The sequence below is a fragment of the Lichenostomus cassidix genome, chromosome 7, assembly GCF_008360975.1.
Source record: "Lichenostomus cassidix isolate B80296 chromosome 7, HeHo_3.0, whole genome shotgun sequence".
Classification (NCBI taxonomy): Eukaryota; Metazoa; Chordata; class Aves; order Passeriformes; family Meliphagidae; genus Lichenostomus; species Lichenostomus cassidix.
Window position 1 is genome coordinate 29,701,321 of NC_139488.1, and position 27,329 is coordinate 29,728,649.

A 27,329-nucleotide genomic window follows, 5' to 3' on the forward strand; every position below is an offset into this window, starting at 1 on the left:
TCAGGGAGCGCTCAGTAACTTGTCCTCCATGCTGGCGGGAGGCCTCAGGACCCCTTGCTAAAGGAAAAAAAGCAGAACACGGCGGCGGGCGAAGGGCAGCGCGGCGGAGGGGAAGCGCCCGGGGCCCGCGGGGAGGAGCGGCGCTGTGAGGGGCCGCGGGCACGGAGCACCCGGGGCACCCCCCACGGCTCAGCCCACAGGCGGGGCCGCCGCCGCTCGCTCCGCGCAGTCCGCCAGTCACATGAGCCGCCGCCCTCCTTCCCTGCACCCCCCCGGCCGCGAATGGCACGGCCCGGATGCGCTTGTACGCAAGGAGGGTGCGGGCGAACCATTGAGCGGGGGCGGGGGAACCCGGCAGCCGCCGGCCGGGAACACCCCTTCGCCGGGGCGCTGCGGCGGCGGGGAGCGGACGTGACAGCGGCGCGGCCGGCGGCGGAGGGCGATGGGGGTCCCGCGGGGACAGGAGCGCCAGGCCCCGCAGGAGGTACCGGAGCCGCGTCTCTCCCTGCCCCCCGTCCGCCGAGCGCTGCCGAGGCGCGGCCGCTGTTCCTCCGGCCCCGCTGCACCGGCGTCCCCGCGATCCCCGCCCGCTCCTTGCCCTCCTTCCCGGCCCTGGCGGGGAGCGCGGGGTCGGTGCCGCGCAGCGCGGGGGGCGCGGGGGGCCGGGGAGGCCTGCGGGGCTGCCGGCAGCGCTCTGCGGGTCACCTTCGGTGCTCCATCGCCCGCCGTGTCCCTCTGCCAGCCGGGCGAGCCCGGCTCCCGGGGCAGGGTGGAGAGGAGAGGGTGTCCAAAGGATAGGAGGTGGGAAGGTGTGCAGGTGGGTCCCTGCAGCCCTCGGGGACACCTGGAGCCCTGTTCCCGTCTCTCCGGCCTAGGGCCGCGGTGCTCGGGAGCTCTGTGCCTCTAGGAAATCATGTGTATCCCCGGAGCTGTGGGGTTTCATCCTGTGAGCTGGGGACAAAAGCACTGGGACGGGCTGGCTGTGCTGCTGAGCCTTCGGAGCACTGAGGCTGTCCGGGCTGCCTGTCACAGTTCACTTTTGTTACTGCTGTGCTGTGGAATTGTATTGCCCAGAAAGTGGAATTCCACGTGAATGTCTCCTCCTGTTTTTGTAGAAGGACTATAGAAGCGTGTCCTGGTTTTGGCTGGGACAGAGGTGGAATTGAGGCGTGTAATTTTATGAACCCTGAAATTGAAAGAAATGTGTGAAATGGAGAATAAATTCACTACTGGCTTATGGCAATAGGACCATCTCGCTAGCTGGAGGCAAGCAGTGGGCCAGGAGTTTGAACAGCAAAAGCAGATTAAAGTATTTAACTATGTGAAAACATGTGATGTTAAATCCATGTAGAAATGTGTTACCTGTTTCTTTAATGTCTTTCAAATTAACAACCAGGTTGCTAATGGAAGGCAGGTTTTCCCTGATAATGTGTTCTGTGCTAAGATTAGGTTTGGCAAGTGTTTGTTCTTCAAATGAATGAGAAAGGCTGAATTAGTGTTGTGTTTGTTTGTCAGGTTGAAACGAGAGAAGATGAGGAACAAAACATCAAGTTGACTGAAATTTTGGAGCTGTTGGTGGCTGCTGGGTATTTTCGAGCAAGAATCAAGGGGTTATCACCCTTTGACAAGGTGAGGCCAGTACAGTGTTTTTAAATCCTTTTTTTTAAGTATATGAGGTTTATATGTTTTGCCAGTTTGCTTAGCAATTCTAGGTGACTTTATAAAAGCCATTTGCAACCTATGGGGCTTCCCTGTGTGAATAATTCTGCAAATGACCTAGTTTCAGACAGACAGGACCTCCTCAGACCTGGAAGATGATTTCGTGCAGCAAGGCCTGTTTTAGAGGAGACAATTGAATCAAAACTAACTGCTGTCTGCTTTTTTTTTTTTGTGGGTGTTATGGCCTGTATTAGAGTTGTGCAAAGGAAATTTTCCTCCCTCTCTCAACAGCAGTTAGAATAGCTAGAAAGACTGGATAGGCGGAGATAGTATGGTAGTTTTAAAAGGAGCATTGATGAGAAATGAGGAAGTGTCTCTGTAAGAATGGAACAGTTAGCCTGGTGAGATTATTTTGGGGATGTTTTTACATGTCTTTAGAATGTCATATTTGTTAACCTTTCATTGTCATAGACAGGAAGCGTGTGATACTGACAGTGAACAAAGTTCAGGTTGAAGAGAGATTTCTGAATTGTTTTAGTGCTGACTCTGTGAGAAATTCCTGAACCAAGGTTTGAAAACACAGAACTACAGCAGCCTTGAAATGGACTCTCTCTTTGATCATAGCACAGCCTCACTTTGCAATGCAATTTTATTTTATTCAAACTCCTTGGTATTGCTAACAGTAGCTGCTCAGGAGTCTGTGCTCACAGACAGAGGAGTTTCAAGGAGACTGCCTTAGGATGTAACATTGTTGCATTTATGTGTAGAAATCACTTATACTTGCTTAAATACAATTGCAAAGTTACCATTTGATGGCAGTGCCCAACCTCACTGAAATGAGCATTGCTAGTGAAAATGATCATGCTGCTAATGCAAGAGGATATGTAGGTTATTACTTACAGGGGTGTGAGGGTATAATGTGGGGTAATGTGTTAGAAACCTTGTTAGAAATCAAGCTTCCTCATTTGCTGCACGATGTTGGGAAGTGACTCCACATTTTAATCCCTTTCTCTGTTCTTTGCTTTTGCGTACATTTAGGTTATCTTGCACATGTTTATGCAAGGTTGTCTTTAAATATTTATGTAAAGTTGATGGAATGGCTCAGGAGTTTAAGTATGCCTAAGTATATGTCAGAATAGGGCCTGAAATAGAGATTTCTGCAGAGCTGGGGGTTTCTGTTGCTGTGCTGATACTGTGTCTAGCACTTTGTGTTGCATGTGTCAGCAAGCAAGAAATAATAATAGCAAAGATGTATAAATAAAGGTAAATGTATAAATGCAGTAATTATGATCCTTGATAAAATTTTGATGTGGCTGCTTTTTAGAGGTCATGACATTTAACATGCTGTTATGTTTTATCCATTGGTTTTTTGTTTGGTTTTCCTTTTTCAATCTGAGAGCTGTTTCAAAAATAATACATAAAGCTAAGAGAAGAATTTAGAATGTCAATAACTGCTGGGTTGGTTTCTGTCTTCTTGTACATGTGTATTGTATGTAGAATTGTATGATTGTGCTATCTGTTTCAGTCTCTCTTAGAGCAGAGAGGACACTGAGGATGGAGAGATTACTGAGATGTTTTTTCTTAAACAGATAAAGCCTTGAGGATGTATTTGGGTTTACTTCTTTCATTTAAAATGGCCCTGACTGTGCTGTTGCTCCTTTGCCAGGTGGTGGGAGGCATGACGTGGTGCATCACTACCTGCAGCTTTGATATCGACGTGGATTTATTATTTCAGGAAAACTCTACTATTGGTCAAAAAATGTAAGTTGATTAAATGGCAAGTGGGGGATTTTTCTTCTTCTTAGAAAATAAAAGTAGATGGGGAGGGGGATGTTACCTGCTATTTTTCTGTTTCTAAGAAACAGTTTTAGTTCAAATTTCCTGCTTTTCAGGACTGTCTGTTTACAAAACATTGCACAGGTTTCTGGGTTTCTCAGACTGTGTTTCCACAAATTCTAAAACCAGAAAGAAGCTTATTTCAAAAAAGGCAGGGCTATTCCCACTGGGCTGCCATGTTCTTACATCCCTACTAAGCACTGAAAGCATTTATGTGGCTCCACACCAAACTGAATCGGGAACTGATCCAGATTAAAACCTACCAAAAAAAAAAATGAAAAACCAAACAAAAAAACCCAAAAGTAAAAAAAAAAAAGAAAATAGTTTTAACATGAATGAATTCCTGGATCTAGTTCTCTGTGCAGCTGCACAGATGCTTGTGCTGGCACAAGGAGATGATGCAGAGGCCAAAGCAAAGGGCAGAGGGAGACCACGCTGCTGGAAGCTGGAGTGGAACATTAGAAGACCTTCCCTGAGTTCCCTATGTCTGCAGTTCTGCTGTGTAAATAACCTTTGACTCCCTTTTATGGTTCTGCGTTGGAATTGTAGGCATCAGCAAACAGAATTTAAAGCATGTCATTGTTGCCAAAATAGTTACCTGCCCCATACTGAGGAGGAGGATTTCCTTCCTCTGAGGGACCCAATGACAACATTTTGTTTTCATTCATTTTTATGCATGGAATTTGCTCATAAGCCAGATAATTCTTGCAGTAGGGAGGTTAAAAACATTGTTTATGCTGGGAAAGGGAACACATTCTAAACTCCATTATTTCTTTATGTGTATCTGTGATAAAAGAGCCATAATTAAAATTTAGAGGAGATAAGATTAGCCTGACAAGTTAAAATGGCATGAAAAGGCTTGTTTACCCAGTGCAACTAAAAAGAACATCTTTCTGTGTTGTTTTCTTGAAAGTCATAGAGCATTGACAAGGCTTTTAAAAATAAATATTTGTGGATATTGCAATTGCATTTGGGTACACTCAAATCATCATACATAATTAACTATATAAAACATTGCTGAGTGCAAGGAATTAAGTAGAGACTAGGAATGAAGATGAATGAAGATGGTGGTGGTAGTTTTTTATCTTTGTTATCCTTAAGAACAGCAGTGTAGGAAATAGTTAAGTTGTTCTCAAAATGTTCTGTTATTTTTCCAGCTGACTGGATGCAAAACTGGCAAAACAAAAACCAGGCTCCTCTCCCAAAACAGCAACAATGATTTATTTGTAAATTCAAAGTGTTCAGAATCACACAAGCATAGGCTGTTTTGATGTCCATGTATTGTTTGTATTGGTAGTGGCTCAGGGCTTCTGTGGTGTTCTCAAGATAAGGAAAAGTTAAATGGTGTTTTCTCAGTATTATTCCAAAGACATTGTGAGGGTGTCCTGTTATTAAATTACTGGGCTGAAGTAAACATGAAAACATACATTAGGATAGGATCTTGCATCTATTGGATAAATAGCTTTTGTTTTAGTTGCATTTGCTTTGATTGTGCTTCACTTCCCTCTAGGAAGTGTAAGATTTCAGGCTCTATTCCCAGATTTCGGTCACTGTCTCGTAGCTCTTGATTCCCTTTTGTTCTTCCAGAATATCAGTTGTCCACTTGGACAGTACTAAATATCATTGAGGTCAATACTAGACCAGTTAATTTTTTTTTCCTTCATGGGTAAGTATCTGTGGTTTTACTAGTAAAGTTTTCATCCTCAGTGGTGACACCTGCTTTAAAAATGTACTTGAAAACATTGACAGCAAAAAAAATTCTTGCCCTAAAATTAGGTATTCAGTGGAAACTGGATGAATTTCTTGCAGATGGATCCCTTGTGGCAGGGTAATCCTTTCATTTAAACAGCTCTTAGTGAGCTCTAGAATAAGATTGCTGCCAGCAAATTCAGTTTTAGTCACTTGAAAAGTATGTGAAGTATACTGTGTATTTAGCTTTTAAGTGCAGTATATATTTAAATTCAGAAAGCTTCAGGAGTAACATCAATATACATTTTGAGTTATCTGCTAAATAAATTTTTAAGTCCTTACCTTTGATTCTGGACTTCCTTGGAGTACATATCTTTTACTTAATGTAACTGTTCTTAAAGCTACTTTCTCTTCATGTTGGCTGTACACTATGATTTGCAAAGGTGTTTGCAGGTGTATCTTACGTGGGTATTTAATCTGTCCAGATGTGCAGGTCTTGAAATTTTCTGTAATAGTTAAATGAATTTCCAAGGCAGAAGCTTGCAAGTGGGGCTTAATCATCTCTTCACAGACTGATGATATAAATAGTACCTGTAAAAGCTGTTTTGTAAATGAGTTTGACTGCTTTTCAGTATATATAGTGGAAGCCACTAGAGGGAATCTTTGAAGTACTGTGTTTGCAAAAATTTTAATTTGCAAAAGAAAATTGTAGCATATATACATCTGTCTTTTTGTTATTTTTAATAGTGCCTTAACTGAAAAAATTGTGTCAGTATTACCAAAAATGAAGTGTCCTCATCGTTTGGAACCACATCAGATCCAGGGACTGGATTTCATTCATATATTTCCTGTTGTACAGGTAATAATTTTGTGGTGTATTGATACTTTGCTGAAAAAGGCCATAAAACTTGTATGAAAAACTTAACAAAGCTTTGAGATATTGTTTTGCGCTTTACTTAACTTTGGAATATGTAATCACAGAGAAGTAGTTAATGTTTTTAAAGAATGGAGTGACATTAAATATGATAAAATTTTTAACTATTGTTATATCCACATTTAGAAAGTAAACAAAAGAAACTCTCTGAATTCTTTACAATGGAGTCAGATTGTGCCTGTTGTGAAATGTCTGCTTAAAGACAAAGTTTAATCTTGTTGTGGAATCTGATAGTCTGTTTTGCCAGACTGGGAAATAGAACAAATACCTTACAGTCTGTGTTTAAGATTATGGAGTGAGTTATGCAGATGGACCTTGAATCAGAAGGATATTAATAAGGCAAAGGCCACTGGGGTCGTTTCTCTAAGCATAATTCATCCTTATTTCGTGTCACTTAAAAACTGTGTTCTGACAAGTGAACCTCTTACTGTGTATTTGTTGAGCACCACTAACTCACCATGTGCATAGTTCTCAAGTTTATTGAGATTTAAGCTAACACTTGATGTGTTCCAGTTACGTGTGGTATTTTGAGAATCCTTGGCATGTTGTTATCGTTTTTTGATTTTCCTTTCATCTGTATGTGGAAATGTATCTCTGACAGATAGAGAAAATGAAGGCTGTTAAACAAGCTTCTTTTCCATTAAATATCTCTTTACCTCATGCCATGAAGGAATTTAGCAAGTAAGAATTGAATCTAAATTTCAGTTTGTAAGAAGTGGGGGAAACTTCCTGGTGCTCTTTCCTGTTACCTTCTAGTAGGAAGCTCCTGAGGAAAACCACACTTAACTACACTCCCCACAAAACATTCTGTGGTGTGTGCTACTGCTACACAGCTTTCAAACTGTGATGATGCTGCATAAGGTGGAAAGTTTGTATCTTGCTAATGTGAGTTTTGGCTTATGAACTCTTATTTCCTCTCCAGAAAAAAAAAAAAAAATCAACCCAGGTAAGTTTCTTGCCCTGGTCACTTGATGGCAATGAATGGTTATATTTATCAAGGATTCTTTCACAACAAAAATATTCCTCCTGCTGTAAAAACTATAGCAGCAGGCATTCTTTTCTCTCACCTGCCTGATTCCAAACCTCTGAAAAGGAGAAATATTAGTTCTGAACAGGGAGGAAATCTGCTTCTGGGTTTCTCCAAGAGCTGTGATTCTCCGTGTTGGTAGCTGGCCAGTAGGTGGTAGAGCTGACCCATACTTGGTGATAAAATCTTTTTTGATGGGCTTAATATTTTGTACGTAGAGGATCTTTCTTAAAAAATTGTGGCTTTCTGCCAGGTCCCTGTGAAGTTCTGCCTGTTCCACACTCTGTAGGTTCCTCATTTCATCCCAGCCAAGACAGACTTTCAAGGAAGTTGGTGTCACCAGTATACTTTGTTCTGAAAAAGACCATGCAAAAGCTATAAAATGCTGATTACATATTCCTATGTAGGAATTGTGTATTTGATTTTGGAATTTTACTCAATGCCCTGCTAAACTCGAGATTCTACTTTTAATCTGCAAATGTCAAATCAGTTTCCAAATAATACAAAAGCTTTCCCCTAAGCCTGGCATTGTGTCCCATTAGCTCTTTCACTGTGCAAGAATTTAGATGGATCCTTCCCTACAGGAAGAAATTAGGCTGAGCTGGCTCATTGCCATGGACTGTAGCAGAACTTTAAAAAAAGTAATTAAAAAAAAGTCGAACAAATATTCCATTGGGCAGCAATGTTGTTCATCTTAGTAAATCCTGCTTATGATCACAGACAAAAGTATGTACACAGTCTTGTGTTGAGATGTGTTCAGTAATTAATAGTCTGCATTTTCATCTCTTGTTGTCATCATGTTCCACTCGCTTTCCAGGGGTTCATGGTTTTAGCACAGGAAACAGTTGCAGGTTCAAACTTGGATCCCACGATTGATCTCATCTCTTCTGTGACCTCCTGCACAGACTGTCAACAGCCTGCAAGATTTATTTTCTCCAGCATTGTTTAAAATGTACTTCAATATTTTGTGGCTTTTTGTGTGGTCTTATAAATGTCAGAAGTCTTTTTTTCTTGCACAGGCATGTGGTTCTTCATGAACACATCTTCATAGGGTTGAAGATATGTCTTTATATGTTGGATCTGTAGTTTTATAAACCAGTGAGTTAACTATAGTAGGAGAATTTCACAGAAGAAACATATGCACAGAAGAAGAAGAAATGTGAAGTTTATAAAATAGCTAATGCTGAATCATTTTGTTAGGATTAGGCCTCAGAGGTACCATGTTTACTCACATGCAGTAGTTTGGCGATTGCTGCTGTTATTCTTCCTTTTTCAGCTGATATAATTTCTTCTTTTTTTCAGTGGCTAGTGAAACGTGCAATAGAAACAAGGGAAGAAATGGGAGATTATGTTCGTTCTTACTCTATATCACAGTTTCAAAAAACTCACAGACTGCCAGAGGTAAGATCAAGCCAGTTCTTTTTTCTGTTATAATATGTCAAATGCAGTACCAACCTCACAGCTCTGAAATCCACACGATATACCAGACTTGCTTTTGCAATCCTTTTGTGAATCAGTGCTAAAGGAATCCCCTACAAATTCATCTGGGAAAAAATTTAAGCATTATTGTGAAGAGAATTTTGTTGATTCTGGTTAACTTTTGCTTAATGATTACCTTAGTTTTCCTGCAGTATTTGCTAATTTCCTGTCATTCTAGCTGTTCAAAACCACCCAGGATACTGTGGAGAAGCCAATGCAGCTGATTGAGAATTGATAAGTTGTTAATGCTCTGTGATTTGGGGTTTATTTCAGAATGCTGAAAGGCAGCTCTTGTCTCCCTGTACCCAAACCCCAAAATTTGTTCTTGAAAATTAGATTCCTAAAAAACTTCATTCGAAAACTGAACTTTGGGAAAGAGAGAAAGGGGTCAGTTTGGGTTAAAAATAATTATATTTCTCTCTGGTGAAGTATGATTACCAGAGGAGTGAGAGGCGCAGTTTTATCTGGAAGCATAATGGCAAGATCAGCTTTGGATTGAAGGATACCTTGATCACTTTCCTTCTTCTCATAATATATAAATGCTCTCTTATTTCTTCATTGATGAGGTGAAGTTTCCTTGGTAGAGGAGGAGAGATGGAATGAGCTTGGGTATGTGGCTGTAGTGCAAATCCATCAGTTCTGTTCAAACATATCAGAAAGCAATTCCATATTTAACACCTAGAGCCCAAGTTTTGTCTCATAGTAGCAGGATTAAAGGAGATGCCCCTAGTATTGGGATAGACAGATTTTATTAGGTTGGGGTGGTTTTGATTTTGGTTCTCTTTTAATTATTATTTTTAATGCTTGGAAACTAAAATAACAATAGAGGAGACTTCTCTTTTCCACACAGTTTTAATGACCTACCTACCTTGTGATGGGAGATGCAGGTACTTTTCTGTGTTACAGCAAATCACTAACATTTCCCCAAATAATCAGGCAACTCAGAAACTATTTGACAGCTTTGTTTCACAGAATCATTTGAGTGTTTGAGATTTAAACTCCATTCTTGGTATTTTTAATTACCCCCAATAATGTCTTTCAGGATGATGAATTCCTGCAAAGAAAAGAGAAGGCAATCAAAATGGTTACTGATATCTTTGTAAGTATGTTATATGTTTTTTTTAATGATCAAGTGAGTGATTTTAGTAATGAGATGGAGGTAGTTAATTCTGTTTTGTGCAGCCAGGATTTTCTCATGAGAAGATCCCAATTAAGTTACATATTGAACTTCATTCTTTGAACAGGTCTCGAATGTCAGTATATCAGATTGAAAACCCTTTAGGTGTGCACTCTATGAGTAGATAAACCAAATCAACTGCCTGCACAGTGTGTGGGATTTCACATTGTCAAACAAAAGTCACAAGGTAGCTTACAGACTATTAAACCCTCAGCAGATCTAAGTGTGTGTTTGAAGCTATCAGCAATTATGCTATTTGTCTTGAAATTAGTTAATATGATGTTTCAGAACTTGACTTTTTTTACTTCTTGTAATTAGCAGTAGAAATACATGCCCTACTTCAGAAATGTTTTCTTCAAGTAGCAGATGTTGGTTGGTCTCACCTGTGTTCTCCCTCTTCAGATGAAAGTCTTTGAACTCTTGGATAAACTGTTTGCATATATTTTTTGAAAAATTGCTCATGAATGCTACATACAGTGGCACATAGAATACCTAGGCTCTCTCACTCTCATAGGTGAATTCAGCTGTCTAGCTGGCAACTGGAGTTTCTGTCCTTACTTTCTAATTTCCTTCTTTGCTTCTGACCATCAGTTCACCATTTCTGATTCACAGTAGTTTGCTGCTGGTTTGGGGGCTTTATATGGACCATCTTGATAAATTCCAGGCCAGCATTTAAAAAGGAGAAATGAGCATTTAAAATGAGAAATCTGGGCTTGCTTTGAATGGGACATTCCCAAGGCTCTTCAATAGATGGTGAAACCCTGCTCTTCTGAGGAAATCAGTGCTTTTTCAGACAGTTCTAGCCAGGCATGCTGAGCTCTTCATGCACAGATGGAGGTGCTCATGTAAGGAGCCATATGAAAGGTTGTGTAACGGGCCAGACAAGTCATCTTACTCTTTTGTCAGGTTTTGGAGGGAGGTAGTTGTTTTTCTGTGCAAATGACCTGAGTGCTGCTGAGCCTAATATATGTGGTTGAATTACAGTGTGTGTTTATAGAATAACATTGCAAGGAAAGTCTCCAGGTGATGACCAGCACAAATCCTTTGTTAATCTGGTTGAATAATTGCCCTTGCTTTGGAAATTTGAATTACAGTCTCTAAAGTGTTGATTTGGTTTCTTAATTATTAGCAGACTTACAGTGAGTCTTTTACTCCACCTAGAAACACTTGCCTTTCCAGTGAGACATGTTTTCTGTGTTACAAGTTAGCTCCCCCTGAACACAGATATCATTTATGCAGCTCTATAGCCCTTTAAACTGAGAAAGAATGCAAACCTGTGTGACAAAACAAATTCCAACCACGTGTTCTATCAAGTAGCACTTGAAATTCATTTGGCTTCTGCTTATTTTCAATTTCCAGAATAATTGTCCTAATTTTTCAAGGATACTTTTACTGTCTTCAAATAGCACTAAACATTCTGCATCCACGTGGCTGATCTTGACCTTGTCACTGAAGAGACAGAAACAAAATAATAACAATGCTGTTATGAGACACCAGTACCTAAAACTTTCTGTGAAATTTTTAAAAAATAAAGAAGATATTTGATTAACAGTGATGAAGGGTTCCTTTTGCTTACAGAGAAACAGAAGCCTTCTCAGGGCTTATTATTTATGCTCTATTAATTTGTATTCTGTTTTCTACTCTGTCTCACAGATCTCTAGTTTATAGGTGCAGCTTCATGGTAAATGAAGTTTTTAACATTTGTTCATCATTGCTCAGTGTATCATTAGACAAACACCTTTTCCTTAAATATATGAGCTCTGCCAGGATCATGTCTTCTACAGCTGGCACTGATCTTCTTAACAAAAGCTTAGCTCATGAGATCTTTTAAGGCATTAAGGCATGAGTGCAGTCTGGAAGAACACACCAAATGAATTTTCAAGAGAGAATGTGCACAAGCTTGCCTATCTATCCATAGGAGCTGGTAGGAGGAGAAGATGGCTGCTAGGTGAAGGTTCTTTTGCAGGTCACCTCCAAATCATTGTGCATTGGAAGAGAAATCCACTCTCCTAAAAGAGGATCAGCAAGTGTGAAAGATCAGTCTGTTCTCTGAATTCATTATTCTGGCTCTGATCTAAGGATGTGCCCTTTGTTCCCAAGGGGACAGTGCACTTGAGATTTATGGTCATGATCAGACCTAAAGGGATGGGAAAAGGGAATGTTAAATACCAGTGTTGGTCATTGGGATGAGGACTACTGCTGCTGACAGGTGACTGGTGAATTGAGGTTTTCTTGTAGTTGTTTTGTTCAACTACTCAATTACCTGATGGCAAGACTAATGTTTATGGTGTGATGCCTACACTTCATATAGCACAGGTATAAAACAGAATGCCATCATAAAAGCTGTGATTATTTTTATGACTTAAATTGCCTTTCTGTAGATGTGAAAATACATTTAGTGGTCATAAAAAGCTTTTTCATGTGACAGTCAAAAATGTAGAAAGATTGAATAGCTGCAAGCAAAGATGACAGAAATTAAGATTAGAAATGAAGTAAAAATTGTAAAGGGCAACAGACAAATCCAGGAGAAGCTTGCCAAGGAATAGTGTCAATTTTCACTTGTTTGAAATCTCCACTTTGGGATTACATCTCTGAAAAAGATGGAAAGTCATTTCAGCAGTGTTATGGTGCAGAAATTGTTTGCTGAAAATAATAGTTTATGTTATACAATAAGTCAGATCAAGAAAGAAATATTCTTCCATTTGTTTTTTTAAGTTGGAAGCAGCTCTATCATTACAAAATAGTATTTTCGAATCCTTGTTTTATTTGATGGGCTGTTGTCCAGCTATTGGATTATGCTGGGATAGCAGAGGATTAAAGTCATTTTACTACCAGACTTCTTGAGACATTTTTGTTCCTTAAATTATAATAAAATCTTCCTTAATTCCATTGTAATCTGTGATCATTGAGTAAATAATAATTGCATGTCATTATCTAATCAGAGTTTAAAAATAGAATTGACTCACAAAAGGGGTAACATTTCTAGACGCTGGTATTAGCCAAATCAATTTAATAGATGTTGAGTGTGTTACCTTTTATTCTTCTTTCAAACAGGGGAGAAGGTTGAGACATTGTTTCTTGTTAAATAGCCATTTGTAATTTTTTTTTAAAGACAGTCTTTATAGCACATTGCTTAGAATTTAATTCAATAAGATTTTATGCTGCAATTCCTAAAAGTGAAGAATGTTTATTTGGGTAAGCATATTGAGTTGGAAAGCAAACAGTGTGTATATCACTCTAGATAACAATTCCTCCTTTGTTTTAGAAGAATCTTTTACAAGCTCTGAACTCATCCATTGTCTTGCAGGAGGTTTACAAACCCCAGAGAAAATACAAACGTCAGACGGGAGCTGAGGAACTGCTGGATGAGGAATCAAAGGTTCATGCTACACTTCTGGAATATGGCAGGTGAAAGGCTTTATTTAGCTCTTTGCTGGTTTTGGATTGTGTCTATTCCAAGCATTACAGATAAAATTTGGATTGTGGTGAGGTGTTTTCTACTACGTTAGAATTGAACTGTTTCAGATTTTGTTTACTTACCCTGTAAATTCTCTGGGGACTGGACAGTCCTCATGTGTGTGAACCATATTTTGTGCAATGGCAGACCAAGTTCCGCTTTTATGCTCCTGGGAGGGTATGTTTTTTTAACATGCTTGTTCTTTGTGTTTAAAAATGGCTTAAATTCATGATACTTCTAAGTAGTGTGTGTCAATCAACATTGCCTTTTTGCATGCAATCCCCAGAAAGTGTGGGGGAAAAGGAGTTGCAGTTGCTATTGCTTCTTTTTCTTGCTCTCATGTGGTTGCTGCATCAGGAGACTGAATAATGGTTGAATGTTTTGTCTTCTTACTTTCCTGCAAACTTTCATTTAGACACAAAGTTACCAAGGCTTGCACTTTTCCATTATCTTTGAAAGTCCCTCTGGTTTACTGAGAGCTCTCCAAACACATAAAAATGAAGTTACAGAGCTTCTATTTCTAGTTTCTATTTCCAGCTTTCTTTTCACAGTTTAGTGGAAAGGACAGCTTGTCTCCTGCCTGAGCTCTTAATACTTAACGAGTGTGGATGACATTTGAATTCCATTTTGTATCTTCTGGGGCTTCTTTTCCCCCAAAGCTCCCGAAAGCCATAGATCTTTTGATTTTTTTTATCTCACTATTTTGAGTACATTCCTTTTAACAGTAACATGGACTGTAGTGTAATAGCTCAGGATTAGCTTTCAAATGGAAAGAAGGCATTGCTTTTTCCTTTCATGAGCTTTACATGACAGTATTTTATGGAAAGTCAAGATTTGCAAATCATGATGGAAGGAGTAGATGGATCTGAAATCATTCTGTAAATATGCTCCAGTACCTGCTGATTTAGTTTACTTGAAACATTTCAAAACTAATTTAATCCTGGCTTTTGGTGCATATCTTATGTTGAAAACTGATAGAAACTTAATGTATTTGTGAGAGTCATAAACAACAGTATTTTTCTTTCCTGTTACTATTGTTCTTTTAGGAGATATGGATTTAGCAGACAAGCAGGAAAGACAGAACAGGTAAAAATATACTAATTTAAAATACTCAAACTGTGGGAAGAACTGCATTGTTAAAGTGTTGGTTACTGTTGAATCTTAAAAGAATACAGCAGAATAAACTGCTAAAACCTCTATTATTAACATCTCTTAAAATGGTTAATTAGAACTAATAATCTACATGCCATGAAAGGTGGAATTGATTACTCTGCTCACAGATTATTTTGCAAACTTCTTTTCTTAGTAGAAGGAAGGCTTGTGTGTTGTGTTTGTATTGGTTTGATTTTTACTGTGAGGTAATGACATATCTTGTCTGTTTAGTCAGTATGTTTTAACTAAGTGTTCCATACTGGAATAATTTAAAGGGTTTTTCCTTTAAAGAACCATTCAACTTGGTAAGAAATACTGTAGACATATATTACAAAACAGTTTGTTTAATGTGATAGAGAAATACAATACCGTGCCAAAAATAAATCATTGTGCTTCTTGAAAAGTAGCATCCTTGCTGTGCTTTTGATGATTATGGAATCTTAAAATGTCCTTAAAATGCAGGATACCTGCAGTTTTATTATTTCAGTGCAGATATTAATTTGGCTACAAGTTTTTATTACAGACAGAGATAATGAAGGTGATGCATTAAGCATGTCATGGACCCAACAATCCATTGAGTAACTTAGGGTTGCTTCTTCTTCATTATCACAATATTCCACATAAAAATTTCATACTTAATTTTTATAAATGAAGATCTTTCCCAATCTAGGCATGCCTGTTTCCCCCTCAGAGTAACTGCCAGTCACATTTATAGAGTTCATTTTGTTTCCCCAAAGGTTTTGTTGACTTTGGGATATTGTCTATTAGATGTGCACCATGATTGTTGTGGAAGCTGAGCCTCCAGTAGGTTAGAAGTAGACAGTGAAATAGCTTAGTGGTGCAGTAGAGTGACCTAGAAATTGAGTCTGTCTGTCCCCAGTTCTCTTCACTTCAGTCCTATATAGTAGGCATCATACTCTGGGTTGTCTCCTGAGATTGTTAGCTCTCAGAAGGCTGTGGAATAAGGAATCTTTGGACCAGATGAGTCCCTAGGGAGCCAGAGACACAATCAGAAGATTTGGAATACTTGTGAGAACTCGGGGAGGCTTACATTTCAATTGGCATGATTTGGAGTGTGAGGATGCTCCAGTAGCTGAAATGAATTCATATAAACAGAACAGCTACATTCTAGTTTTGTCCTTGATGTCTTTCTTAACATTTTAGAATATTTGAAGTAGGCACAATAATGTCTTTATTTTCCTTTAAAAGGCTGAAGATAAAAAAACGGTGCTACCTCCAGGGCTTGCAGCAGCAGGGAAAGCTGAGCCTTGTGATGAAGATGACCTTCAGGCTGCTGAAGAGGTGTGCTCCACACACAGTAGGCATGGGAGTTACTAACTTGGGGGGAGGGCAGCAGGTTTCACTGCCCAATCATTCTGCAAAAGGAGGAAAATTTCCAGGGATAGTCAAAGTGAGGGTTGCTTCCCACAGAAGAATATGGAGCCTGAAATTGATGCACAAAATAATGTTTATTGATGTTAAATACCCACAAATTCAATTTTTGTTTTGGAATCTGAGCATTTTTTAAAGGGTTGATTTTTGGTTGACAGTGAGAGCTGAATAATCGGAGTGATTGTTTACTATTGCAATATATTTCCTTAAATTTGGTAACTTTAGCCACTTCTTCAACTTTCACAGACTTAGTGCCTCATGACATGTTTTAAAATACACATGATGTGATACTAATTATATGTATGTATCCCTCTCCCTGGAAGAAAAAAGCTAAATAATAGAAGTTAAATTGTTATGTGTAATTCTTCATATTTTGCTCTAGCTTCGCATTAAAACTCTGATGACTGGAATGGCTGCAATGGCAACAGAAGAGGTCAGTAGCATTTTAAACTGATACAGCTTTGTTGAAATTATGGTTGATTGTGGTAATTATTCCTAAAATCAGGCTGCTGTTTCAGGTCTGAAGTCTTGGAATGACTGTGTTTAAATAAGGAGAGTGCATAAAAGATAGTAAATTTTACAAGGCTAATTAGTTCATCATTTGCCTTGAAATGATAACAATATAAATAAGTGCCTCTTTCAAATGTCTTTCCCATGAAATTCTTTTAGAAACCATGACTGTGCAGTATGATCTTACTTTATTCATCTCAAAATAATTGTTTTACTGGGGAGAATGCAAGAAAATTTTATGCTTTTTAAGGTGCTTTTCAGAGAACTGATAAATATTTATAAACAACAGCGTTAGTCTAAGACACTGAAAAAATACTGGATATGTAATACTGGATATGTCTTGTTTTCTCAATTTGTTGTATTTAATGGTATAAAGGAACTTGTAGTCTCTTCTTTGATTTCTGGATGAGAGGACTGGGAAGAAATGGGGTTGTTAAACGATGTTGCTGTTCATGCTGGAGTCACAAAAGAAAAGGCAATAATTAATCTAGTCTCAGAGTTGATTGACATGCTTTCTACTGAAAATCCATTGTAGAATTCAGTTCAATTTGAAAACTGGTTTTATACATCCATGTGGTTTAAAGGTGAATTCTTGCACATGCCTGCATGCTTAGAGTTTTATCACTGCAAATGCAAAATTCACCATAAAGAATAGAATTAAAATTAAGTTTCTGAAATCCGAATTAAAATTTGCTAAGAGGTTTTAAGTAAGAAATTTCTGTCAGCAAAATTAGGTTTGGGGGCTGGAATGCTTCCTGGATTTTTCTTATGATTAGAGATTTTTTCCCATTGTGCAAATTTCTGTTCAAAATTAGAACTTACTGGAAATTGTCAGTGAAAATACAGGCAGTTCCAAAACTCCAAGCATTTTCTTGATACAATTGCAGGGCAAACTGACAGCGAGCACAGTTGGCCAGATTGTTGGACTCCAGTCAGATGAGATCAAGCAAATTGTGTCTGAATATGCTGAAAAGGTGAGTGTGTTACCTGAGTGGGTTTAACCACGTGGTGTCTGATAGTTTGTTCATTTAAGCCTTAAGCTGCCAACTTCATTGCCAGGATTCTCTTGATACACACAGTGTGATATATGCTGTAGGCAGCAGCACAGCCAGAATTCAGGGAAGTATTTTAAAGAGATTTAAACCATACTCAGGCTTTTGGTGTGATAGTACATATCCCTGAACTGCATTCAGGCCAAATTCATTACTAATTTGGGTTTAAGCACCTGCCTAAATGCTTTAATGAATGAAGAAGGGCCTGTGTTGTATCTGTTCAAACTAGAGGCCCAAATTCTCGATAGGTTTTAAAATGTTCAGTGTTGAGCACAGAAATACAATTCTGTGGCCTGCTCAGAGAAAAGTCTAGGCCTGCTTCACTGGCCTCCAGTTCTGTCATGCCCTGGATCTCGAGTTTTGAACCTTGTCTCATCAAACCCAAACCTTTGTTGCTTTGGGAAGTCAAGGCAATTAAGTGTGTGTGTGTTTGCTCCAGTTATTGTGTTCAACTGTGATTGTTTTTCGCAGTAATGTGAAAAGAAGATCTGGCTCTTTGAGCAATTAATGCATACAATACATCACTGCCAGATATGAGTTATAGGTCGCTCTTATTTGTCCAATAGTCTTCTCATATTTCTTCCTTTTTGTTGACACATTTGAGGTATGGAGCTTTCCCATTTTGGAGATAAACCCTATAGCTCAACAGCAAATTCTTGGCCTTTCTTTATTTTAAAAGATTGGAAGAACAGAAGCCCAAGGGTCATATTTCAATGTTACATTTCTTCTGTTCTCAGAGAAGGCAGCAGGACCTTGACTATTACAGTAGAACAATGATTAATGCTCTGGAAAGCAAGAACTGATTCAAGTCAAACCAAAAATAGATCACTTTTCAAATCTATTGGATGCGATAAAAAATAAATTCTGTGTACGTATGCATGCATCAGGAAAAGAATTAAGGATGTTATCAAGGAGTTTATTGAAGCATCAGCAATGTTTGGATATAATTCTAATAGTCTTACCCCCTTGTAACTGTACATAGCCTGATAAATACAGCAGCGTTTATTTGTCCATCAGAGTCTTAATAGAATCCACAAGCCCAGTGAAGAGAGCTGACAACCCACATTCTAGATCTGGTGTTGTCATACGCCAGCACCTTTCTTACAAGAGCCATTTTTGCAGATCAATGCTGATGGTTTTATGCACTTGCCCCTCCATTCTGATGATATGTTAACTTGCTGAGTGAACTGGAGGAAGGATTTTAGTGTCACTCCTCACCTTCTAAAAATACTAGTAGAAAATTATGAGTGAGTAGCAAATTGCTCATCTTTAAACAAAGATTAGTGCTCAAATACAGCTTGTTAGACTACATTCAAAAGGCAACTGCTGTTTCAGTGTAGTAAGAAATCAGGTAACAAAAAGGTCAGAAGCAAAGTGACTTCTATAATTTGTGCTTTCTTTCTTCTTCTTTCTTCTGTGCTGAAAGATGGATTTTTCTCCACAAATTGGAACCCAGTTCCTTAATAACTTTAAAGCTACACTGCTGCTGCAGAGTGGATCTTTAGCCCACAGTGACTGCAGGAGGCTCACCCCTGTCTTTTTCATTTGCAGACCAGAATTTCTCTTCAGAAACCTCTGTATTAGGGTGATGGTTATTTCCCATTTTCAAAAAGCAAGCTGTAAAGTTCACTTCTTGAAATTCAACCTTTTTTTTAATGCCAAAGCTGTACTGTATGGATTTTTACTCTTTTTGCAAACATCAGCCTCAGATTGCTTTAGCTCATGTTTCTTTTGCATTTCCATTTTTCTTCATTTGTATCTTATGCATGTAAGAGGCTAAATGTGTGGTGAGAAGGATGAGGTTTTGGAATGCATAATATGATGAAGGAATTGTGATTTGACTAAATAATGAGAGAAATAAGTAAGACTGAGTGTGTATTTGTTGAGTAGTTCAGGGTTACAGGTGATGCTGTGAGGCACTTCTTCCTTTCCTAACAGAAGGAAAGAAAGTATGTGAATTGTTGGGTTAAGATGTCAGAATTGCTCTTTTCTTGCTGTGGATGTGAAAACATAACAAATCATTAAGCTGCTCTTCAATATGAATAACACAGAAAATGGAGAGGAGGAAGACAGGTTTTGCCTGTTATTTTCATTTAAAATTAAGCTGCTTACCCATCTGCCTAGAGTGGAACCAGGAGCAAATATGAGTGAAGAGTATATCACACTTCTTGTAGCATTTTAGCTGATTATGCATTGTAGCAGTTGTCAACATTTGGTAATTATTCAAAAAGCACTTAGTATTGAACTCTTTGACAGGCTATAAATTAGCACTTGAGGTACTTGAAAATTAACTGGTTTTCTAATGAAATATTGGAAAATGGATTAAGTGAAAAAAAAAAGAAGTCTGAGTGCAGATGGATTTAAGTATTTGAAAGACTTAATGGATTGAAGACTTTGAAAAGGTACAAAAAAATTTTAGGCAAAAAATCTCTTAGACATCAAGATAGTACTGGTTTTTAATGATTCTTTTGTCTACTGCAAATACATAATTTCTATTATAAATGTTATTTCTGATAATTTTTTTGTCAGCTTTGCTTTCACAATGCAGAGAGAAGGGGAGACTGGATCCAGATTGCTGCCTTCATTATGTATTTGAGACTCTCTTGGCAATGCAGGCTGGATTGAGTAGTTCTCAAAGGCTGGTGTCAATAGCACATGTGCACACACAAAAAATCCCCCCCAGAGTGGTAAATGTATCAACCACACTGAGTATGTCATTATCATTCAGCAAAAAGATGCATCCAAGCCTCTATTTCAGAATCGAAATATTTTGTATTTCTTCCATTTAAGAACTCTGCCAGTTTTAACCATAATGCTGATGGCAAAAATAAATTGTCTGTCTTCTAGTACACTGTAGTATTTTCTACCTGTCCCAGGGCACCTGACTTTGTTTAGCTTACTTGTAAATTTTGGAATATAATTCAGTTGTTTAGCTGATTCCTTATTTTGATGTGAGATAAATCAGTAAGTCATTCTGTTGGATAGTAGGACACAGGCCTTGATAAGGAGCACCATAGCTGTGTCCCACTTTGGTGTTTCCTGAGCTTGTGAAGAAGCAGAAAGCAATGTTGTGAGGTCCAAAAGGCTGCTGTTATTGCTTTTTTAGCAATCTGAGCTCTCTGCTGAGGAGCGACCAGAAAGACTTGGAGCTGCCCAGCAACACAGAAGGAAGGTGGCATCTCTGAACAAGCAGATTTTGCAAAAAACCAAACTCCTTGAAGAGGTAAGTCTTGTGTGTGTAAAGAAGAAGAAAGCATTCATAAAAGGTGGTTGATCACTAAGTTTTTGCCATCCAGGAAAGATTTGGTAGCTGTCTTTTGCACCAGCAATTTGTCATGCTGAACAGAGATTTCTCTGAATGTCTTGCTTGCATTGCCCTTGCATTGTGAGGACAGGTTGTGTTCTTGGGGGCAGTCAGCCCAGGCTTAATTTTGGGGAGGACCATGCTATTTGCCATTTTAACAGTTGAGGGCCCTTTAATTCTGTGCTGCTTGTTTTTAGTACATAACCATCTCAGTGCTGTTTTTATAGGGGGAAAAAATGTACTGACAGCTGTAAGCCAAATATAATCCTTTTATCACTTTAGTAAAGTAAAAATTTCCTGGCTGAATTTTATTTACCACTTGCCAAAAGCAGCTTTTGAAATCAGTGACAGTCAAGACCCTGCCTTTTAAAAAATGTTTATGGAGCTCTGGTTTCAATACTGCAGTAAATTTTGGCAAGATTTCTCATAACTAGCAGCTCATGTTAGTTTTCATGAGGTGTGGACTGCAGACTTAAATTTTTTTCAGTTAGTTAGAATAGAGTTTATTGGTGAATTATTGGTGAAAAAACATGAAAAACAAAGAAAAAAACTTTATTTTTATAAATTCGGCTGTGGAAAGGGAAGAGTGGAGCATGAAGTCACAGCTCTGTGTTGTGAATAGCAAACTAAAGCAGCATGAAAGGAAGTGGAACTGAGCTACATGTGCATTTTTTGTTTGCTCACTTTTGCTCCACTTTTGTAAACCATGTCCCATTTTAGTTATTACTATTTGCAGTGTTAGCTTAAGTCATAAGGAGTTTAAAAAATTATGTTCTTCTAAAATTAGCCTCTGTAAATTATTTGGCCTGTGAAATACTTAATATTTGATTATAGTACCTATTTTACTAACTGCCTTCTTGTGATGCTTTCCATAGTTCCACAAAAGAAAACCATAAAGCATCTTGGTTATTTGGTGTGGAAATGTCTGTGGTTTGGTGCCATGGTGCTTCTGTGCAAGCCTTGAATTGCCCTGATTTATCTGGAGAAGTATAAAATGGGACTCATTCTTAGCATGGTGTGAAACTAGGCCAGTACAACCAGGCTAAGAAAGTCTGAGCAATTTAGCAGAGATTCTGTCCAATAAGTCACCATTCTGTTGGCCTCTATTTTGTAAAAGCTGTTGTTTATTCTGGGCCTTAAACACCAAAAACGTCAGGTGGTAAATGTTTGCTGTTATTATTAAATATTCAATCAGAATTCTTGCAATCAGATGTGAGAATAGCTGACAAGAAAAGACAGTGTTTGTTATGCTTGGCCTGGTGTTTGACAGACAACCATTATGAACAGCTCAAATATTCTCTGTTCTCCATTACAGGTGTAATTAGTGTGAATATAGAATCCAACTTTTTTTTTCTCTTTCATAACAGTTGCAAGCTAAATGTGCTGATCTGCAGGCAAAGTGTACTGAAGCAAAAAAGACATTAACAGAGGTAATCTTTGTTTTCCTGTGTGCTGATTGTAGCTGAAACATTTAGAGAAGTTCTGTGTGTGAAGGTGTTTGCCAGCTTAACTCACCAGTCTCATGGTGTGGGAAAACTGGGTACCATGAATCATTTTATGGGTAGAAATGTATTTAAATTTATTGCTAATTTTAACCCTTAGGTTAAGAGTTACAGTGAAAAGCTGGACAAGGAATTGGCAGCCTTAGAAACAATAGAATCCCAAGCAGATTCTAGGTAAGTTTCTTCCTTTGTTACCTTTGAAATTCTGAAAAAGAATGCTTTTAAAATTAATCATTCAATGTTTCTTGCTTTGTCAACCTAAACAAATAACTAAAATTTAAAAATTAAATAATTCTCCAGCTTGCTTCCCAAAGACAGGGAAATATTACAATAGGATTCAGTCACAATGAAAAGTGTCAGTCTGTAGCTCAAAATAATTGTAGGTGTTTAAAGCAGAAGAACCCTAGACACATTTGACAAGTGGATGAAGCCTTCTTGATTTATTTTTCATATTTGAAGCCTTCATCTCACCTACATTAAATAAGAGTCTCTCAGAACTTCCACAGTAATGAGGTTAAAACATAGCAAAGCCATGAGAAGAATACTCAGTGTAATACTGCATCTTTATTTTAACCTTGGTTTATCAGTGGTGATATTTGGGGTTTTAATTCACCCAGGTTTTATTAGAAATTTATTGCTAACTAAGCTTGTTTTGATATATGGTAATTCTCCATCTGTTTAAATTAGAAGCTAAAAATCTAACATGGTTTACTGCATCTTAGTATATTACAGAGTCTGCGAGCGCTGGTGGCCATGAATGAAAACCTAAAAAGCCAGGAGCAAGAGTTCAAAGCACATTGTAGGGTAAGTTCTGGTGTCTCCTACAAGGATGTGTTTAGAACTTGGTAAATAAGCACTTGATTGATTTGGGTTTGTGCTCTGTGTCCCTGTGTGTCCCACACCCCACCCCCCATGTACTGGTAACTCCAGGTTTCTGTTGAAAGCTTTCTTTGCAAAACTCTAAAGATTGTACTGGAAACTTCCTTGCAAAGAACTTTAGGTTCATTCATGTCTCCAAATGCCATGCACTGCAGTCCCATGTCACACTGTTGTAATGTTGCTTTGCTTCTTCAGTTTCATTTTCCATGTCACTCATGAGTTGTCTTAACTGGATCTGGTATATTTACAAGTAAGAAATAAATGTATACCTATGTTTGATAAAAGCAGACAGTTTATTGCAATGAATATTAATGGCTGCCTTACCCTTATGGGAATGCTGTTTAATCTTCCTAATTTAAATATAATGAGCGTGGTCAAGTCTGAAATTTTGTCAGAAGTGTGTGTTGTCAAGATCCCTGCTCTCCCCTGTTCAGAGAATAGGTCTCATTTAAAAGCAACATCAACTTTTGTTTGTTTTAAAGGAAGAAATGGAGAGACTACAACAAAATATTGAGAATTTGAAAGCTGAAGCAGCGGAAAATGGGGAGGAACAGGTAACAGCACAAGTCTAAGTTCTTATTTTCAAATTGTGTTTTGAAATGTTGGTTTAAGGCCTTCTGACTTTTGGCACATTCTTGTAAGCACTAAAGTATCTGCTGGAATATCTGAAAAGCTCTGTAAAGCCACAATTCAGGCTAATAATCCTAGAAATACAATAGTCTGAAAACTAACTGCAGCATTCTGTTATTCTTGCAGAATCCATGGGGCTCTACTCATAGATGCTTTTGTGCCTTTTGCTCTTGTCCTTGTAGTAGCAGAGAAAAATCCCTGGGTGTTGTGTTAAGAGCTGTGCATGCCTCTGACAGAAGCAGCTCTTCCTCAGAAAGCATGTCTGGTTTTGTTGTTTTTTTTCCTTAGGAAGGTTTATCTGGGTTTTTCTTAGGCTTTATCAGAAGGATGAAAGCGTGAGTTTTCAGTGGCTTGGTACACAGCATGCAGTGAGCAGCTGTCAGAAGTTAGACTTTAACACAAGTGCATCCAGAATGATGGCAATGAATAATGAATGAAGAGGAAAGGAAAAGCTTCAATGACTTTATTTTCAGTGGGTAAACATTTGATGCATTCATGCCTCTGAAACAAGGCAGCTTACAACTTCCATGATGCTGCTCTCCTCTTCAACACAGCATGAAAAAATTAAAATGCAAACGTAAATCTTAAATTTTTTAGCAATAAAAAGTTACCTTGGAGTCCACACTGCAGGAAATCTGGAATACATGTCAGGGGGTTTATGTTCTGTTCAGGTGCCTTGTTTATTCTTAACTCCTCCACTGAATCAAAGTATAAACACTTAGACAAGGGGTACTGACAATCCTTGGATTTGTATCTTCATTTAAAGTGTGACTGTTGTAAAGCAGTGCAAAAACTATTGATAACTCTTAAAAAAACTGAAATATCAAAAGTTCAGTGCTAACTGAATGCACTTGTTTACAGTAAATGGTGTCAGGCTTTTAATACAGATCATGGATTATTATTTAAAAAACCTCAAACAAAAAATAGTTATGTTATTGTGGGAGCCAAAGATAGACAAAACCAGGAAACAAACCCAATCTGGCCATTTTTGCACTGCAGCTCTTGTATGCTACTGTAACACACAATTGTTTTGGGTTCTCACCTTCCAGGAGCCAAATAAGATTATAGAACAGCAGTACAAAGCTGAGAAAGAGAAACTTCAAAAGATCCGACTGCTGCTGGTGAGTAACTATTTTGTGTATTTACTTGTACAAAATTGTTTGGTTTTTTAATCTTGTAATTTCTAATACTTCGTTTTGTTGTTCTAATTTTAACAACTGTTTCTGTCTCAAATCAATTGCCAAAAAAAAAAAAATTGATCCTTAGCCAATGCTTTTTGTTTTTAAAATCAATTATTTAATAACAGAGTATTGCTGGGGGGGCTTCATCCATTTTAAGAAGAGAACAAGAAGAGGCTTTTTTTTCTCCCCTCCTAACTTTCTATTCAGGCACGAAGGAACAGAGAAATAGCCATTTTACAACGCAAGATTGATGAAGTACCCAGCCGAGCTGAGCTCACACAGTATCAGAAGAGATTTATTGAACTTTACAGTCAGGGTATGTATATCAAGCAGGACCATCCTGCTGAAGGCTAAAGCCCTGAAAGGAGGGCAATTGCATTTTCAGCATATGGCATGTAACAACAGCACTTACGAATTTGGTGGTGTTTTAAAGGTCTTTGGTATTCGTGTTACACACCATATTTTTGAGGTTTTATAAGGTGGGCTTTAAGAATTTTCCTAATGGTGAAACTCTATGCACAAGATCTCTAGAGAAAATTTTGTCTGCAACAGGTTCTGTCATTTTAATGACCAGTGTGTTTTGAAAGTCCTTAATTTACCATTTACAAATGAGGTTATTATAAGTTTGAATAATGTTTAATTAATTTGCCTTAGCATTAGATTGCTTTTCTTGTTTTCATTGCCATGAGAGATCTGATTTTGAACAAAACTACGTCAAGAACTACAAAGTAAAATCCATCTCTTGAAGGGAATTGTTTCTTTCATTTTTTATTAACACAATCCTGCAATATCTTGGTAGGAGCAGAATACAAATTGTCTTTAGCTGTTGTGAACAGAAATTATAAAATTGGAAAACATGCAAAAGGAATAAAATTTCAATGTTGTTCCACAAACTGATAACAGACCAGTATGCTTACTGGTGTATATTAGCATAAGCTAAATCTCTACCAAGAAAAACCAGCTAACGTTTCAAAGATATTTTGCGTTTATTAAATATGTGTGTGAACCAAGCTGTGGAAGGTTGAGCAGTCCCAAACTGGTTGTCTGAGTGTGATCCAAATCCCTTGCCCTGGTGAGGCATCTCTAGTGACACAGTCCTGTGCTGTCCTCCATGAGTGTTGTCTAACTCAATACGTGGAATAGATGTGAGTACAAATCCAGTACCTTTTCCCCCCACTTTGCTATGCCATGCAGTTTATTTCATCAAGTCCAGCTATAAGGAGCTTCTTGTTTTGAATTAAATTTTCTGCATATTCTCTTTCATGTCTAAGTGAATTCAGAATCTCTGTTCAGAACACTACCTGCTCAGAAGATGGAGTTTCATTTAAATCTGAAGTACAGAAAGATGAGGATCAAAGACACTAGTGCAGCTTTGTGTGTAGATTTAAGACCCTTTGAACTTTATGGGACTTTGTTCTCCAGATTACAAAGTATGTGAAGTATTTCAGAATAACACAATACTCAGTCGTGGTTGGGAACCTGCTTTGTATGGGTTAAGCTTCTAGAGAAATGAGCTGGAAATCTCTAGCCAGTGTTTCTGTGAATTGTGGTGATTTTAGAAGTATTTAGAGGCTTTTCATTCAGCCACATTCAGGTCAGATAACCTTCAGTTGCCAAAACTTGGGTTTTTTTGAACTTTGTTTCAGAGGGTGTTAGACAAGACAGTCTTCAGCCATAACTTCTTACCTGAGTGATTTTTGTACTAGAACCCTTTTCAGTTATGATACTCAGTGTTTTGTTTTTGACCTAACTGAACCTCTTCCACTGAAAACATTCAAGAGAATCAATGAGCCAATTGGTTCCTTCTTCCTCTTCTTCCTTAGTCTGTCTCACCTTGTGTGGGTTCTGATGTGTGCCCATAGGGTTCCATAAATTGGCATAACTTCCCAACTCAGTGGAAGTCTTTAAAGGTTTTCTGAGTTGGTTATATGGAATCCATTCATGAAAGACTTGTGACTACCAGAGCTGCTGGAAGAATAGAAAGAGTTGCATGAAGGAAATGGTTTGGGAAAGGCCTCTTTTTCATTTGGCAGCAGTTCTGTAAATCCCACACTAATGAGCATGATTTCACTGGGATTTATCATTTTTAACCCATACATTTTTTCCAGGTTCTGGTTTCTATCCAGAATGACTTTTTCTGCCCGTTGAACTCTTTTCCCTTGGGAATCACAAATACCTTGGGTTTCCTTAGGCATCAAAGAACTAAAGACTAGAAGAACACTGAGGAGATTTGAGTATCATCTTGTTAGGCCCAAAGGCAAGGCATGTCTGAGCTTTACCTTCCTAGCTGAGCTCTGACCAACATCTGCTGTTACCACCTAAACCAGAAAATATAGTTTAATTCTATCACCACACATAGATTACAAGCAGATAAAAAGGCTTTAAAACAGCAAAAGCTTTGTTGGGCATCTTGCAGATGTGTATCTTGAGATACATAGTCTAATGCACTTTTTCTCCATGCAGTGCTAC

General features: G+C 38.3%; 1 protein-coding gene across 1 annotated transcript in view; it reads left to right on the top strand.

Moving 5' to 3' along the window:
• Positions 1 to 324: 324 nt before the first annotated feature.
• The window catches only part of CCDC93 (CCC complex scaffolding subunit CCDC93), a 34,653-nt gene continuing 7,648 nt past the window's right edge, over positions 325 to 27,329 (top strand). Inside the window, exons 1-18 of the mRNA XM_085067056.1 lie at positions 325 to 484; positions 1,516 to 1,629; positions 3,326 to 3,420; positions 5,932 to 6,043; positions 8,448 to 8,546; positions 9,667 to 9,723; positions 13,109 to 13,209; positions 14,305 to 14,344; positions 15,620 to 15,712; positions 16,185 to 16,235; positions 17,200 to 17,286; positions 20,471 to 20,587; positions 22,036 to 22,098; positions 22,271 to 22,344; positions 22,893 to 22,974; positions 23,532 to 23,603; positions 24,729 to 24,800; positions 25,068 to 25,176. Of these exons, the coding sequence (XP_084923182.1) occupies positions 443 to 484; positions 1,516 to 1,629; positions 3,326 to 3,420; positions 5,932 to 6,043; positions 8,448 to 8,546; positions 9,667 to 9,723; positions 13,109 to 13,209; positions 14,305 to 14,344; positions 15,620 to 15,712; positions 16,185 to 16,235; positions 17,200 to 17,286; positions 20,471 to 20,587; positions 22,036 to 22,098; positions 22,271 to 22,344; positions 22,893 to 22,974; positions 23,532 to 23,603; positions 24,729 to 24,800; positions 25,068 to 25,176 (1,480 nt within the window). The 5' untranslated portion in view covers positions 325 to 442. The remainder of the gene's footprint in view (positions 485 to 1,515; positions 1,630 to 3,325; positions 3,421 to 5,931; positions 6,044 to 8,447; positions 8,547 to 9,666; positions 9,724 to 13,108; positions 13,210 to 14,304; positions 14,345 to 15,619; positions 15,713 to 16,184; positions 16,236 to 17,199; positions 17,287 to 20,470; positions 20,588 to 22,035; positions 22,099 to 22,270; positions 22,345 to 22,892; positions 22,975 to 23,531; positions 23,604 to 24,728; positions 24,801 to 25,067; positions 25,177 to 27,329) is intronic.